This window comes from Poromitra crassiceps (genome assembly GCF_964638095.1).
Source record: "Poromitra crassiceps genome assembly, chromosome: 13".
NCBI classification, from domain to species: Eukaryota; Metazoa; Chordata; class Actinopteri; order Beryciformes; family Melamphaidae; genus Poromitra; species Poromitra crassiceps.
In genome coordinates this window covers 23,163,230-23,180,034 of record NC_139644.1, presented here as the reverse complement: position 1 = coordinate 23,180,034, position 16,805 = coordinate 23,163,230, and the positions used below count along the sequence as shown (strand labels likewise).

Below are 16,805 nucleotides of genomic sequence, written 5' to 3'. Positions count from 1 at the left end.
TATTGTAAGGTTTGTAACAATCTAAACTTTGAGGTTTTTTGACGGTGCCAACACAGAAGCGCCCGTGCTCATTTTGTAAATCTCTCTCCGCCTTTGATAGTGTCAGTCAATCTGACCAAATAACTTCGACAACATTGTTGAATAGACCTCTTCTGTTTTTTCTTTCTTTAACAAGTTGTACGAGTAGTACATGTTTTGATGACATTCTGGTGGCGTTCCACAAACTTGCCACCAGAAGTAATGCTGCCTCCAGGAGCTCCTCGTAAGCTCCTGCTTCCGTGTTCCCAAAGTCGTAAATATCAAGTGATTTTGATCAGAAATTATAACAAAATAAACACATAGCAAAAGCACTGTTTTGGTGGCCGTTCTTTTATTTTAGAAACCAAGCAACAGAGCTGCACAATGAGGAAATGTGCATCCGGCATTTTAATATGCATTTCAAAAGTTGTTGGATGCACGCACCACTTATACTATCCGATGTAGAGATGCCCTCATGCTCTTTGCCATCTAAACGTGACATCTTGGTATCATAGAAATTTTCTATTAGAAAATCCCCGCGCACTTTCCCAGTCGTATTTATCACCGTGCTCTGGTAATGACAATATTTCGACACTACATGAAGGCATCATTGGCATACAATTTACATTGCCAGCAGCAGCAAAGCGCCACTTGGTGGCGCTGCTGGGTCAGTTTACATGGGCTTTAACGGGCCGGGTGGCTGGCTGACTGCTGATACTGCCACTGCTAGTTGCTCGGATGCTGTGCACAGTCGTTCTTGCGCCGCGGTGTCCCAGCACATCCTAGTCTGGTAGTCCGACTCCGATATTTGGAGGCAGCTTTTGCACAGAGGGGGCTTGTTTGAGCGGCTGTTGCGGAGGAAGGCGGTATGAGAGATGAACTGAGGGATCTGACGTTACTGATTAATCGGGATATTATCGGAGACCGAGGTGTCAAGTGGAACAAAAGAGACTGTTCTTGTTATTCGCATCGGTGTCGGTGAGAGTCACAGCGGACGAGGAACCAGCCCAGCAGCTAAATTCGCTAATGCTAACGCTAGCTACGATTCGGCCAACACAAGTCAGAACTGATTAGATCAATGACATTTAAACTTGACACTCGGTAGTTTCTACTGAAAACAAGATCCCAATTACAACCAGCTAGCGTGAAGTCGTTTGTTTATGTTTGGGACTGAATGGTTAGCAAGCTAACATGTTAGCTAACTATTGTTTCGGTTCGCTGGTTAGTGGTTACTAACTTCTGCTGCTGAGCATGCATGTCATGCTAGCTGACTAACGTCGTGCCATGTTATCTAGATGAGCAATACAGCGTCTGGATTTCCCCCATCCCGGATAGAGACTTTATGAAGTGGATTCAGTTGTTTGTTTACCATTCCAAGCACCTTTACCGTTTGCTTGTTTGCTGAGACGATTGCATTGACGTTTACTCGCCATGGCAGCGGTGGTTAACTACTCTCCACCATGGTGGGTCAACCTGCTTCACAGACTTCCTCATTTCAACCTTGAATTCGAGCAGACAAGCAGTGATTTCCGACCTGAGGACTGGACATATCAACAGGTAATTGTCATTACTGGTGACTGGATTTTCCCTTTACTCAGGTGACCTCAGCAGTTGTGATTCCCTGGCAGTCTAGAAGCCTACATGGATATCTACCTACCCCTCACAGTATAACGGTACTATACAGTCCATCCATGGTTACTAGACGGTATACACACTTTTGTTTCAATATCAGCTTAGCTTCATGGGGACAGAGAAGATGGTTCAGTGCTGTGTTGTCTCCAAGTTGTTCAGGAGTGTTTTCAAGCTTGAAATTAAGACACACATTATCAGCTTCTCTCACTGACTCAAGACCTGCACATTACCACCTGTTATTTCCCCTACACTTTTTGATCCATGCCACCATCTGTGTGTGGCTGTTATCCTTGTGTTGACCTCTGCCTTCAGGACATCAACCAACTTCTTGTAATCTTATACAGTGTATTCAAAGAGGATCCCAAGTTCCTCAACTCAATTGTTCCCCTTACTCATAATTAGCTATTCTACCTGCCCCTGCAAAAGACTCACCATCTACTGTTAAACCCAGAGATTTAAAGAGGTTAAGCTGGCACCAAGGATGTAGACACAGCAAGCATGATGAACAACTAATACTGGGGGAGGGGAGAGACTCTCTGTTACACTCAGCAGCATGGCATTTCTTCACATGATCAATATGGAAGTGAATTGTGTAAATTTAATTAAAGTGAGTGTTCTTTCTGGCACTCACTTTTAGCACCCTCTCTGCCTTTGCCTCTGGTGATTCATAGTCCAGTGATTGACATTGGCAGCCTGCATATGCCTCCCCCGCACCATTACATTTGGCCCACAGGGTCCTGAGGAGCATCCCTGCATGTCTGCTGTTTGATGTTGCTGAACAGACAGCACAGTTGAATCTGTCAGATGAACACAGGCTGAACTACCGACTCTCGCCTTGTTTTTGCCCAAAGCATGTGTTCTTTTTGGGTTCAATGTTCAACAGAGAAATAAATCAGCTGCTGCAGGATGCTGCCACAGCTATTATACTTCAAAGCAGCTATAAAAGAGAACCATGTCAGCCTAGTCACAAGTTAGAGGGATTTTTTGGGGCCTCAACTCTATGAAGACACACATAATTTAATAATACTTATACCTTAATATCTAATTTAAGGTTTATTGTTCCTTGAGTCATGTTGCGGTGGGCTTGATATTGAATGAAATGCATGTGCCAAAGCCAATTATCACTTGGAGGGTTTAACTCACTCAACTCTAAAGCAATAACCACTGGCCCTAATTCAGTTATTGGTGAACTTTGCCTTGTTTCTGTTGTAAATTGCCTTCAATATCAAATCTTCAGTGGCATTGATTGTGGTTTTTAAAAGGTTTTGGCTCACTGGATGATGAGCGTGGGGCATGCTAGTTTCACAGATGGAATGATCACTAGAGAAAGACTACTTTGGAAGATACAGTATAAGGACGTTTTCCGACAGTAGTGTGTTGGGCCCCGAGATTTACCTTTGAACCTGATATTGGCACAGAGTTACAAATCATTTTGGTGGAATGATTGTTCACTTAGTCATAGAATTCTTCCTTTTTCGTGGGAATGGGAGTTAGATATTCCAACAAAGTGAGTCATCATGATTAGTAAGTGTGTGAATAAGGAAGATATGACATCATAGTCAGAACTCAGCAGTGTCATGTGGAAAAACTTGTACACCCCTTCATTTTCCCCAAATAAATCCCATGGGAAAAGACCTATACATCCTTTCACTTTGGATAAATTGTATCAATGTCAGAAATTTGAAATCAGGTATCATCATTTATCTGTATGATAGACATTCAGAAAACAAGAGCATCACAAAGAATGTGTTGTTTGCCTATGGATATTTGCTCGGTTCAGTGATCAACTGCCAGATGTAGGTCTTTGGTATGGAGGAGTTCATTGGCTGGTTAATTGTATCAACTGTATGTGCATGATGCTCCACATGTTCTATGTAGTATAGCTAGAAGAGCTTGGACAAGATCACTTATGATGAGGGACACCTATTCGATGGAAACAGAATCCAGCTGAAATGCAGGTTTTATTAAAATATCACAGGTAATGCATCAGTTGGGACAGATTATTTCACTCTCACTTGACCTTTTGATGGAATCAAGTTACCATAACCCCTGTGATATGAGCACAATCAGCACATACAAGAGGTCAACATTACTAGAGCTCTACTATGTACAAGTGTTCATTTACTACTACTACTACTACTACTACTACTACCAATCTATGAATCTACTATCTACAGGCTGGTAATGGGTACTTACTTCCAATTATTTTGCCCCAGCGTGTCTTATTTTCCTATAGTCTTTGCTGTCATAAACAATAACACTCACACTGCAATGAGGCCTGCCTGCATCCTCATTCCGATCCATTGCCTGTAACTTGCATGTTGTGGTTATGGTAGCTATTTTAGTCATTTTAGCTGGCATGAGCTGATTGGCAAGCACACCACACAAGTAGACCTACATTTTAAATGCAATCAATTACCAGGGTGGCAAAAACGAGGAAAATAAGACCCAGGCTGAAAATAGACGGAATTATCATTGAATCATTGTCGACACAATGCTCTCATTCTGGCTTCAGGGGAAATCTTCTTGTCCAGATGGCTGAGCTGTCAGTGGTGATTGCCGCAGGCCTGCTTAATGAATGGGACCATGATGGGCCCAGTGAAAAGGCGACATATAAAAATGATGCACCCAAAGTAAAGGTGCATTCTGTCTGTCACAATGGTGTCTTACTCCATGCTTACTCCTGGATCACTGAACTGTGTCTTACTCCATGCTTACTCCTGGATCACTGAACTGTGTCTTACTCCATGCTTACTCCTGGATCAGTGAACTGTGCAGGCATTCAAGTACACGGCATTCTATTGCAGTTGCACCTGATTAGCCAGTCTTTGTTGATGTTGTTGACATCACTCTGTCAGTGCAGAACGTCAGCGTCAGCGATGTACAGGAATATTCTCACTCTTTGTAATTACAGTGTATTTTATAGGCTAATTTGTTAAAGCTCTGCCTTCAGTTCCAAGACTGACCAGCTGATTGGGTTGGACTTGGCAACCACAGCATTAGAATGTATAGTCACAGTACAATGTGTACTACTACCTACTGTGATACATCAGTGAGAAAACCCAACGAATAGAACAACTGTGTGTGTGTGTGTGTGTGTGTGTGTATATATATATATATATATATATATATTATAAACAGTGGCTGGATGCAAATCTGCCCTACCCTTGAATCCTCAGGAGTAAATACCGTCAAGACAAAGAGGCCTTTAGTGTAACCTACATGACGTGCTGTCAGCTGAGTGAAAGGTTGAATCATCGCAGTCTATCACAAATGCATCCAGATAATGATGATGATCGCATGTAGTTGGTTTTACCTGTTTTGTCTCTTCTATAGCTGTTCAGGTGATATTCATCCCTCCCTCCCTTCATTCTGTGTGGATTGCTTTAATAATCCTTTCTCACTGAGAGCCCCCCCCCCCCCCCCCCCTTCATTCAGTTGTCGTCCAGAAGAGGACTGGAGTCCAGAATCTAAAATTAGCTCTATATTTAGTGCGCCTAAATGAACGGGCTCCTGCATTGTTGTGTTGGTCATTTTCAACTTTCTCACCAAGACCAGCTCTTGTTCAAAGTGCATGGACTATGTTTTACCCCGGAATTTTCCTTCAGGTTCATACAGGAAGGCCGTTAAAAACAGCCACAAATGCCGAATGACACTGAATTAGGAGGTATGCAGGGCAAAGTAGGGGAACACTTGATATTTCTGCAGTTTGTTGCCTATAAAAGGAGAGGGGGATACCAAATAGGCTACATTACCTACCATTATAAGGTATATGAGGTGTCAGAAAATGTTAATACATGAGATGGTATGAGTAATAGATCTTCAAATCAAACTAGAAAGCTATGATGGGCCATTGATGAAGCCTTAAAAACACTCACTTTATGCCAAAAACACATCAGGGGATGTTGGGAAGAAGGATTTAACTTACAACTTGCATCAGCCTAGCTTTTTCATCATACATTTTTATTTTACTATTGAATCACAAAGAATGGCATTTGCCCACATATACTGTGCATGGTGCATTTTATCATGCATATAAGGCTTGTAATGAAAAAGTCACAATCTCAGCACTGCAACACAAATACCGTATATATAATATATAATGTTAACGATACCAAATGTCCCCCTGTGAATGACAGTTTCTGCTAAATCTAGTACTACTATATCTGTATTCCAGGCATGACTGGCTCAACTTCCCCACTACTACTAGTTGAAATGCACTAATGCTGCTAGCTAGTGTGCTTCTGAAGTTCTGGCCTAATACTAGACCTGTACAACGCTATCAAATTCAAACATTCACATTGGATGAGTTGAGAGACTTGCTGTCTAATATACATGGTTTGGCATGGCTGCATTATCAGAGTTATTACAGGAGGAGAGAGTGGATCAAAGAAATCAGATGCTGAGATAAACTAGTGCTTTCCAAAATGAAGCTGTTAGTTTTTTGTTATTATCTCCTCATGGTTAGACGACTGTCACTGTCTTCTACTCTGGTTGGGCACCTGTTCGGGTTAGAAGGCCATAAGAGCCCTAGGCTACTGTGTGTGTGTGTGTGTGTGTGTGTGTGTGTGTGTGTGTGTGTGTGTGTGTGTGTGTGTGTGTGTGTGTGTGTGTGTGTGTGTGTGTGTGTGTGTGTGTGTGTGTGTGTGTGTGTGTGTGTGTGTGTGTGTGTGTGTGTGTGTGTGTGTGTGTGTGTGTGTGTGTGTGCGTGCGTGCGGAGTCGATACAGCCTAGTATCGCGATATTTTGTGCGGCAACATGTCGTATCAAACAAATGCCAAGTGTCGTGATATTTATCTCTGCCAGGAGATCTTGTGTGTGTGTGAGAGAGAGAGAGAGAAAGGTGCATCAGCCAGGAGGTTTAAGTAACCCCATCCTCCTGTCCTCCCTCCCTCAGTCCATCCTGTTGCTGGGGGGCGTGGCGCTGGCCTGCCTGGCCCTGGACCTGCTGTTCCTCCTCTTCTACTCCTTCTGGCTGTGCTGCCGGCAGAGCAAGAGCCAGGAGCAGCAGCCCAACGCTGACTGCTGCTGCACGGCCTGGTGCGTCATCATCGCCACGCTGGTCTGCAGGTGAGTGGAACCGGGGGGTCAGAGGTCAGATGATTCAGTGCTTCTGACCCGCTGAAACTCGCATCCTCTGATCTGGTGAATCCCTCAGCATCCATGCTAGTCTAGTCTCGGCTCCCAGACGTTTGGTGAGCTGCGCCACCAAACGTCTGGGAATTTCACTGTCAGAAACTGTCTCTTCGAGCCCGGCGAGAACCGCCGGCAGCAGACACGCCTACATTTATTATTAGAATTTTATTTGGTAGCGGCAATGCCATTTATCATAGTCCTAACACAGAGCATGAAGCTGATATGCTCCAAACAAAATTTATAGCTGTGGTTTATTTTACAATAATTTTTCCTACCCGGAAGTGGTCCGCTTGCTACTGTGAAGTCATCAGCAGGCTCTGTAACGTTAGCCTCGGGAGTCGGGTTTATCGCTGGGGGAAAGACCTCTAGCCGCCGGGGCGGATGAAACACGTCCTATTAACAGGTTATGTTTGTTTCTAAGTGATTAATATGTTTCTCCGCAAATGCGACGATGTTTTGCGAGACACCGGTTCTGCATGAGAACTGCCCCCAGAAAGCAGGCCCGCCCACAGCACTCATGATTGGTTCTCCGATGCAAGGCTTCCAACAGCGCCACCTAACGTTATGCAAAGATTTAAATAGTAATATTCTCAGTCTTACAGTAGTGAAACGGATTAAGACTGAGGGCTGAGTCTAATGCTAGTCTGGCTCATTGATTCCTTGTCCCTGAAATGCATTTGGAAATATTTGTCAGACAAGTTCTGAGGAGTTTTGGGAAGCTTGTCTGTCTCTTCATTGGCTGACTCAGATTTGCGTATGCTTGTGCGCTCTCTGCTCCTGTGTGTGCTATAATATCTCACCGTTCTGCGTCAGTAAGTTGGGCCACTCTAGCTGTTTAAATTGCTTGTTAGAGAAACCAAAAGAAATGGGACAGCAATTACAGTCCCGGGGTAATGATAGCATTCACAGTAGCCTCCTTTTTGCTAGTTAAGCTCAATGTCTCTGCTTTTTCCCATTGCTTTGACTTGAAAGATGCAAACCTATTCAGTAGCTCACGTTGTGTTTGCTTGCAGTATTGCTGAGAGAATTCTCATATGTCCATTATGAATTCAACAGGATTAAGTGCAAACAAGCAATACCCAACAACACTGCTCTGCACAGTTAAAGATCTAAACATGGTCTGTTTAAAAATACACTCAGCCAGCAATTTGTTAGGAACACCTGCTTATTCGATTGACCATTTGACCATTGCATGTGTCGGTGCCAGACGGCCTGGTTAAGAGTATTTCTGAAACTGCTGATCTCCAGAGATTTCCACGCACAACAGCCTCTGGAGTTTACACAGAATGGTGGTGGTGGGGTGGGGGATATCCGGTGAGCGTTATAACCTCTTTACAACTGTGGTGAGCAGAAAAGCATCTCAGAATGCAACACATCCAACTTGGAGGCAGATGTCACTTTGGTAGCTGGTTGACACTGAGCTGAAATCTGACTAGCTGATAGCTACCCAGTATTGAAGGTTTCCCTAATGAAGTGCTTGAGGAATCAAAGCCAAGTCTCCCATGTGTTGCAATGTTAGTAACCCTCTGAAATAGAGTTGTTACACCAACACCACCAGATACATGAATTACCAATGGATGAACATAACCGAGAGCGAAAGAACAACCTGCTATACAGAGAACTGAAATGCCTTACAAAATAGAGAAGGCACCTTTGGCCTCCATTATTACTGTAGTCTATTTATTTATGTATTGTTTAACTAGACAGGGGCCCCATTGTAACTGTCCTTATAACTGTAGCATCTGTTTTTGTTTTATCTATGCTTACACATTTGTTTCCTGTTTTCTTTTTGTGCTTGTTGATGGGCCACCGGAGAGCCATTCAGAATAGCAGAATAAAGCACAATACAAACATAAGGAGGATTGATTGATTGATTGATTGATTTCATTGATTGATTTCATTATGACCACAGTTATCTGTGTGTGCTTGTACCTATGATGCATACATGTGTTTTGTGGAAGCTGAGTTGGAGACAGTTGAGGCTTTTATGTTTAAAAAAAGCAACAGTAAGCTGCTTCGCCACATTGTAAATGGGCAAAAAGATACAACACTGCCAAGGGTACTGCCACTTAATGGTGTGCCATATCGTATCGTTATCGATATATCGTTAAAATTCAATATCATATCGTCAATATTAATTAATATTGTGATATCATCATAATGGCAATATTCTGACTTGTCATGTAATGATGTCACACCGTTACGCTGCGTAACGGTGTGACGTATGCACAGCAACAACATGCATGGCTGAAAGCGGCTCTATGGGGGAGGAGTTAATTCCAAAAAGGGGAGTGGCTTCAGTAGCGTGGAAGTGGTTTTATTACAAAAGAACATGTACAACAACAAAATTTGAAAATATTTGAAGGCAACAGTCACATTTATGCTGACAAAAGTATAACAATTATTTTGTTGCAATTGTATGTTCTTGAGATTATTAATAATAACATAATTTTCAGTATTTTATCATATTGTCAAGAATATCGTTGTCACAGAAATACCCTGAAATATTGTGATATTATTTTACGGCCATATCGCCCAGCCCTACTGCTACTAAACCCTTTTTGCGAACGAGCACGTACAGCCGGGATCGGGGTAGCGCGAGGGGAGATTGTGCACTAGTTAATTGATCGTGGATGGCATCGTTCTCTCGGACGGATACAAAAATTAAAATTAAAAAGTAAAAATGCGGCTAAATATACTTTGGTGGCCATTAACTTACCTGGGCTAATGTAGCCAAGTAAAGTCTCTATGTGGGAAACACTGCCAAGGGATTATCACGAAATTCTAGTTGAAATGTTTTACGTGTGTTTCAATTATTGATGGCATACAGTAATGCTTATGACTGTGGAATATTTTTGTAGAGGCCTGTCAGCAAGTTTCCAAAAGCTTGCCATCCCAGTAGGGAGGTGGGCTTCAGTTTCCCTGTGGTTAGACATTCTGCTCCAACTCACATATGTTGTCTCACCCTTCAGGGTGTGAGAGGAAGAGATTAGCAGCACTCCAGTCCAGGAAATGGGAAAAGCCATTGACTGACTGAATAGAGAGGAACTGAACAAGTAAAACTATTTTTATAGGCATTTTATGAAATTTCTATGGGGAAATAAATGGCGGATGAAAATCTTGTACAGTGTTGAAGCAGGAAGGGATGTTCCACTTTGGCTCTCTATGCTGCTGCATGAAGAGCGTTAGACTTGTGTGTCATCTTGGCTCGGAGTGCTTGGCTTATCAGCACGGCGCTTGATCAAATCCTCTCTGACATCATCTTTTTTTTTCAAGCAGGCTAGGCTAGCAGAAACCCATTTGAAAAGGCACGTCTTCCTGTGGTGCAGATACAGTTCTGAACATCATCTGCACTACAGGAAGCAGTGTCACTGTCTACGCTGAAGCACAGTGCTCTTGACTTGTTTGGAGGCACAGAAAGGGATTTTTTTCCCCATTCTCACTTCCGTTCCGAGAAATGACTGTACGACGCTGATCTACAACAAGGGAAATTCACTGTAAAAATAATGGAGCATTATTAGTGTTAGAAAATACCCTGTACCGTCTACCGTTGCAGTTGAAACTAAGTCTGCATGAGTTGTGTCGACAAAGAAATTCTGGCAATTACACATGTACATGTCATGATACATGTGTGTTTTTATAGTATTATGAAAATATTTTCCCCTCGCAGTATATTTTGCCTGCCTGGGCCTTTTGGATTTCATATATTTAGTAAATGAGGTTCTCAATACAATCTATTATTAATGAGTGGCAAATCTGGCAATACAGACAGCAAGAGAGGAAAGCAGAGATTGCACAGAGAGCTGTTCCTTGGTGACCCTTGGTGGTGGTGGGGCGTTGCATCCTTATTGCAACAGCACTGCTGTTTTCACCAGGAAGTGAAAGTGAATGCAGCCTTCATTCTTATGCATTATATGACTCAGTGGTGTTTGCATGTTCTCTATATAGGAACATATCATTTGCATCGGTACATAACATCGAAAATATTTAAATTCTGAATCGCCTACTACTGTCTGAAGTGATTCATGTATGATTTAGCTCATAGTGTAGCAATGAATTTATGTAGCTAAATAAATAACAATCCATGGATGTTGGAAATCAAAACCACCAACAATACCACACCACCTTTTTACGTTTAAGTTGATATGTAATGTGACACACGTTTATGAAATAAATGATAATATATGGTGTTTTTTTGCAGTTGATAAGCCTTGTTAGCTGTGTTGGTTCCACACACCTGTAACATCATAGCTGCTTATGTCTGTGTGATTGCAGAGCAGTTCCCTACAGTCTGAGTACAGCCTTTGTGGGCCATAGTTTCGGGTTTGGGGCATAGCTGGCCCATCCCTCTGGGTTGCTATGGCTCTGTATGGAGGCTTTCTGCTGGAGCTCAATGCTGCCTGTTCACCAGGCACTGAGCTGACAGGGTTAATGTAGAGTTCACACGCCTCGCTCCCCCTCTCGCTATCTCCCTCGCTCGCTCTCTGTCTCCTCTCTGTTTCTTTTTTAGCTAACCCCTCCTCCTCCTCACTGCCCCCCTTTCCCCCTCCCTTCCCTTTGTCTCCCCCTCAGCGCCGGCATAGCTGTCGGTTTCTATGGGAACGGCGAGACTTGTGATGGAGTGAACCGGCTGACGTATTCTCTGCGCCATGCTAACCGCACAATCACGGGGGTGCAGAAGCTGGTAAGACTCGAAGCAAAAATACAAATTTAACACATTCAGTGATAACATCACCCATCGTTGCTGATCAGCTTTCCCGGTTGCCTATATTAGTAGTAGTGTAGTGAGTGAATCCCTGTCATGACCCTGTTTGTCCCCGTGCCCGCTCTAGGTATATGACAGTACATCCTCCTTGAACCAGACGGTAGACGACAATCTGCAACAGCTTGAGGGCCAGTATGCAAAGCACACAGACTACTTGTCCATCATCCAGAAGCTGCAGGGCCAGCTGGATGAGATGGTCAGACAGATGGTGGAGATTCCCTTCTGGGATAACACCAACATCTCCCTGGAGGAGCTGGCTGTCAAGATAGAGCTCTATGACTGGTACAGGTGAGGCAACCCAAGACGTGTTCAGATGAAGAGTGGTGTACAAAATGATACGAAAATAAAACTCCTAAAATGAGCTACAACAGTTTGACTCTATTTCCCCTCTATTCCATTGATGTGTATTATATTTTACCTCTGCCTTGTCTTGGAAAGGAATTATATGATGAGTGTTGCACAAGTTATGTTTGCTGCCATATTAATCTACCTATGAAGCTCTGAGGATCCTAACTGTCACATGGAGTTACATTACACACTTGTTGTGACTGCGTCCATTCTGAGGCAGATGCTGCAGAGCCAGCAGCGGTAAATTAGCATATCAGCCTGAGTAGAGATGAACCACAGAGAGGTTAGCATTAGCAACAATATAAATATAAAGATTCATGTACAGAATCTCTTCATTGAACTTCTATGGCAGGCACAAGCGCATACACAGTGCATCAGCAGCTCATTAGCCTTTTTCCACTTCCCACCCAATTCACCCATTTTGTGTTTAAAATACAGGAAGTAACACAGGTGCAAGCAAACCATTAGCAAGGGCCTGGGCACCGGATCACCAAATGGATTAGAAGTTGGAAACCCTCATTAATGTTCTGCTTGCACCTGTGTTACTTCCTGCCTTTTAGACACAACATGGGTGAATTGGGTGGGAAGTGAAAAAGGCTAATAGCCTTGTGAAGCAACACTTGGCTGGCTGTCTTCACTGAGCTCATGCACCATTTTGAAAGTGACTCTCTTCCCTGGTGGGACGTCTTAGCCAAGGCTGCTCTGTTGGATACATTTACAAATTAAAATGGCTGAATCGAAAGTATGAAGCAGAGACGAGGACAGTCGACAGGCTTCCTTCAGCCTCTCATCACTCAGCAGCTGACTTGCCAAGAATCTCAAACCTGCCTTCAATTTCCCACGTGGATAGAAGACGGGTTGTTGCAGTGCACTTCAGGGCTTTATAGAGTTTGCTCACATTTGAAATGAGGAATGTGCCAGTGAGACAGTGAATCAAACATCTCTCAATATAGCTCAATATGCCTTTCATGGCCGGTCACAGACTGATATTACGGTAATTCACAACATAAATAACATTAAGATCAGATAAATAACATAACATTAAAGGTCTGTTTCTAATCATAGCTAAAATATGTAGCCAAGTGGTCGCCTGATGGTGATTGCTCAATATAGTACTGTGTTTGCTTAATCAGTATCTGCTCCACTGTCTTGCTTTTCCCCCCACATCCTCTTTTTTCTCTTTCGTTTTGAATTCTTCATTTCCTCATCCAGAATACTTAATCATGCAAGTTTGACAGGAATGATTATCGTACATTCTCTGGAATTTAAAGTGAAAGTGAATGACTAAGTTGGACAGGAAGGACATGGGGCCCCTTTAGGGAGGTTTCCTACATCATTCCCAATCGGCCCTCGATGAGCCTTAATGACCTGGGGGCCTGAAGCAGTTGCCTGCCTTGCCTGTTCACAAGCTGCACCTCTGATTGTTCTCATGTATGACAAGACCCAAAATGATCACTGTAAGCAGACTCCTGATTACTATAAGCAAATTATTCAAACAGCATCTGTATAGGATTGATTCTGTACCAAGCTTTTTGAACCATATAAGCGGTTGATCACTATAACTGTGATCTCTATAAGCGGACTCCATGTACTTCGAATAAATTTAAAAGAAACTATTCTCCATTGTTGCATATTTATCCACTTAATGGTTTATGTAATTAGAATTCTGCGGTTAGATCTGAGCATGTTAAATTGTTGTGCTTGTAACAAAGTTTTTTTTCTATCCTTTTTCAGTGAGATATTATGGTAATTGTTGCTGTGTTTGTTAACTCTGCCATTTGTTGTCACTGACATTTGTCTTTACAGGTGGGTGGGCTACTTAGGCCTGCTCCTGTTCGATGTGTTCATCTGCCTTCTGGTGCTGTTTGGCCTTATTCGCAACTCCAAGGCAACGCTTATAGGGTGAGTCTTCCCACAAGGCCGTGTGCAGTGTGCACAAGAGCGCCTCACCACAAGACCGTGTGCACAAGAGCGCCTCACCACAAGACCGTGTGCACAAGAGCGCCTCACCACAAGACCGTGTGCACAAGAGCGCCTCACCACAAGACCGCGTGAACAAGAGCACGCAAGGGAGAACAATTCTGCTCTGGAAAACAATTTCATCTGTTGTCACGGAACGATGAAAGCCGCCGACTCATCAGAACAACCGTGCCATTACAGTTTAGTGGAGAGGAATTCATGCTCCATAAAATGTCAGCCCAGTCACAATGCCTTTGGCACAGGTATCACATTACAGTTAGTATTTTGACAATATATATATATTTCCATTACAAATTATACTTCATGGCACGTTATCACACTGCTTTTGCCCCCATTTTACATCTCTTTTGTTTTTATACTTAATTTGGCAGCAGAAATAGGCAATGTGCGTATCACGGCCAGTAAAACAAAATACAGTAAATAGTTGAAGGTCTGTCAAAGAAATGTAAGCAATAAGCCCCGTGAGGCCATGGTTTAAAATTATTTTACAACAGCAAGAGGTCTTGTAAAATCACTGTAAATCATAGCCTCATGGAGCTTATTGCTTTTATAAAACAGTTACTATTATAGACTACCTGGTAAGGTTTTAGCCACCAAAAAATGCAATATTGAAAACAAACAATCATTCTTCCACCAAGCAATGTAGTCCTTCAAGGCCCCCTCCAGTCAGTTCAACGTTCTATGAGGAGATACGCCCAGTGCAAGTTACCCTGAAACGGTATTCCCTCTGTAGCTTAGCTGCAAGGATAGGATAGGATTATTGCTGAGATATCATCAATCGAACAACATATTTTAAAGCTGATGATGCCCCAATAGGAAGAGCGTGACTCGAAATGGTTAACAAGCTAATGTTTTGTTGACTCAGGGGCGTTTTGAGGCTGTTGAACGTTGTTGCCAGCAGGTAGTGGTCTTAGCTAACATAGCTAGCCAACGTAGTGCAGTAATGTGATGCGGTCAAAGGTGTGTGTTTATAGAGTATTTTACAATGGCTTCAAAACACTGCTCAGCCAATCATAATAAAAGAACTATCCATTTAGAATTTTAACTATCCATTTTATAAGTGGAAATAAGTTGGCTGTAGTTAAACTACTTCGACTTCAGTTGTCTCGTGTTTGTTTATTTTTGTTGGCTAATCTAGTTCCGTAAATTCCGGACTATAAGCCGCACCTTTTTTCCCGTTTTTTGGCCTTTTTTGGCCCCTGCGGCTTATATAACGGTGCGGCTTATCTATGGATTTTTTCAAAAAAAAAAAAAAATCTCTTTTTTAGCACTCTTTCTAACTATAAAGCCACTTCTGTTTTAATTTCCTCTCTTGCCCTCTTTTCACCACACTGTATGACACTGTATGACACTGTATGACACTGTGTGCACTGTAAATAACAACACAGGTGGTGTTGTGTTATGTTGTTTTGTTGAAATGTTAATAAATGGGAGCATTACATATGGTAATTAAACATTAAAACACAATAAAAAATAATAAAAAATACCATTAAAACACCCGCGGCTTATAGTCCGGTGCGGCTTATATAAGAAAAAAATAGTCAACTTTGCAGGTGCGGCTTATACACCGGTGCACCTTATAGTCCGGAATTTACGGTAGTTACTTATTTCAATGCAACTTACCTATTTTTGTACAATAGGCTGAGTTGAATCTCCAGCACGGCACTATTCAGCTGCAATTAACTTTCTACAAGCTGGATAATTTGAAAACACTTGTCTTTACAAAAGAACACTGGTCCATCCTGATCCATTTTAGAGCCTTACATATTCTTTCACACATACGTTCCTCTATATTGTATTGTAATTGTGATGATTGTAATTGGAGTTGGGTTAAACGTGCGTTAACCCCTCTCCTCCTCTCGCCCTCCCCAGAGTGTGCTTGTTAGGTGTATTGACTCTGGTCATCAGCTGGCTCTCCCTGGGGGTGGAGGTGGCTGTCTCTGCGGTAAGTGTCTCCATTGGAGCATGATCCTGTTTTCCAGGCAGAGCTGCACGGTCTATCTTGTATAATTGTATAACACAATTTTAGTTTCCAGTTAATGATGGTAGAATTTTGCCTTAGAGAAGCATGTTGTTTGGTTTCACTTAGAATGCCCACTGTAGAGACGAGATGTTATCAAAGATGTAAAAAAAGAAAAAGTAAAATAATTGTATTCCCCCAATCCTCAAGATGAATGATGCTTAATACCTGTGATCACAACATCAAGACTTGATGTTGCTTGACAAGCAAAAAATAATCTGGATTATCATTTTAGTCATAATCCTACAGCCCTGGATCCACTTCCAATTTCATACGTGACAAAAGCTTTGGTTACCAAAGTCAGAACACGGCAGCGTAAACTTGATCAAAACAGGCACATTCTGAACACATTTTCCGTTGGCAGGGAAAGTGATCTCTATGCAAATTGCACACCCAATGTGGAGAAAGTCCCATGCAGATGAATCCGATTTTTTCACACCTCTTAATATGATTGATGTAGTTTGTTTCCTTGCTTTTACCCAAGATGTCGTCATCAACTGTGTGTGTGTGTGTGTGTGTGTGTGTGTGTGTGTGTGTGTGTGTGTGTGTGTGTGTTGTAAAAGATAAAAAAAAAAAAAAAAAAATTGCAGTCATACCAGTAAAGCATTTTGAAGTTATTAATTTTTCTTCTTTTTCCAGACCGCCAGTGACTTCTGCGTTGCTCCTGACATGTATGTCACCCAAGTGGCAAAGCAGTATGGAGTCGTCAATCAAGGTTTGATTTGCATGCAATAAGTAAAACATTGTGACAACAATATGCAGAATTACATGTTACATAGTCAGATTGACGATATAAAGTTTGCGCTCTGTCATTTTCAAATACTATTCCCCAAATTGTTCCCCAATTATTTGTCACTCTGTGAGGAATTCAATATTTGTTTTTGATCATTAACTTAAACGACAGTC

The 16,805-nt window shown here is 42.3% G+C and overlaps 1 protein-coding gene across 1 annotated transcript in view; it reads left to right on the top strand.

Moving 5' to 3' along the window:
• Nucleotides 1-774: 774 nt before the first annotated feature.
• The window catches only part of ttyh3a (tweety family member 3a), a gene marked incomplete at its 3' end in the record, with an annotated part of 33,325 nt that continues 17,294 nt past the window's right edge, over nt 775-16,805 (top strand). Inside the window, exons 1-7 of the mRNA XM_083649983.1 lie at nt 775-1,575; nt 6,548-6,720; nt 11,359-11,470; nt 11,619-11,839; nt 13,706-13,801; nt 15,752-15,824; nt 16,539-16,614. Coding sequence (XP_083506109.1) covers nt 1,450-1,575; nt 6,548-6,720; nt 11,359-11,470; nt 11,619-11,839; nt 13,706-13,801; nt 15,752-15,824; nt 16,539-16,614 — 877 coding nt within the window. The 5' untranslated portion in view covers nt 775-1,449. The remainder of the gene's footprint in view (nt 1,576-6,547; nt 6,721-11,358; nt 11,471-11,618; nt 11,840-13,705; nt 13,802-15,751; nt 15,825-16,538; nt 16,615-16,805) is intronic.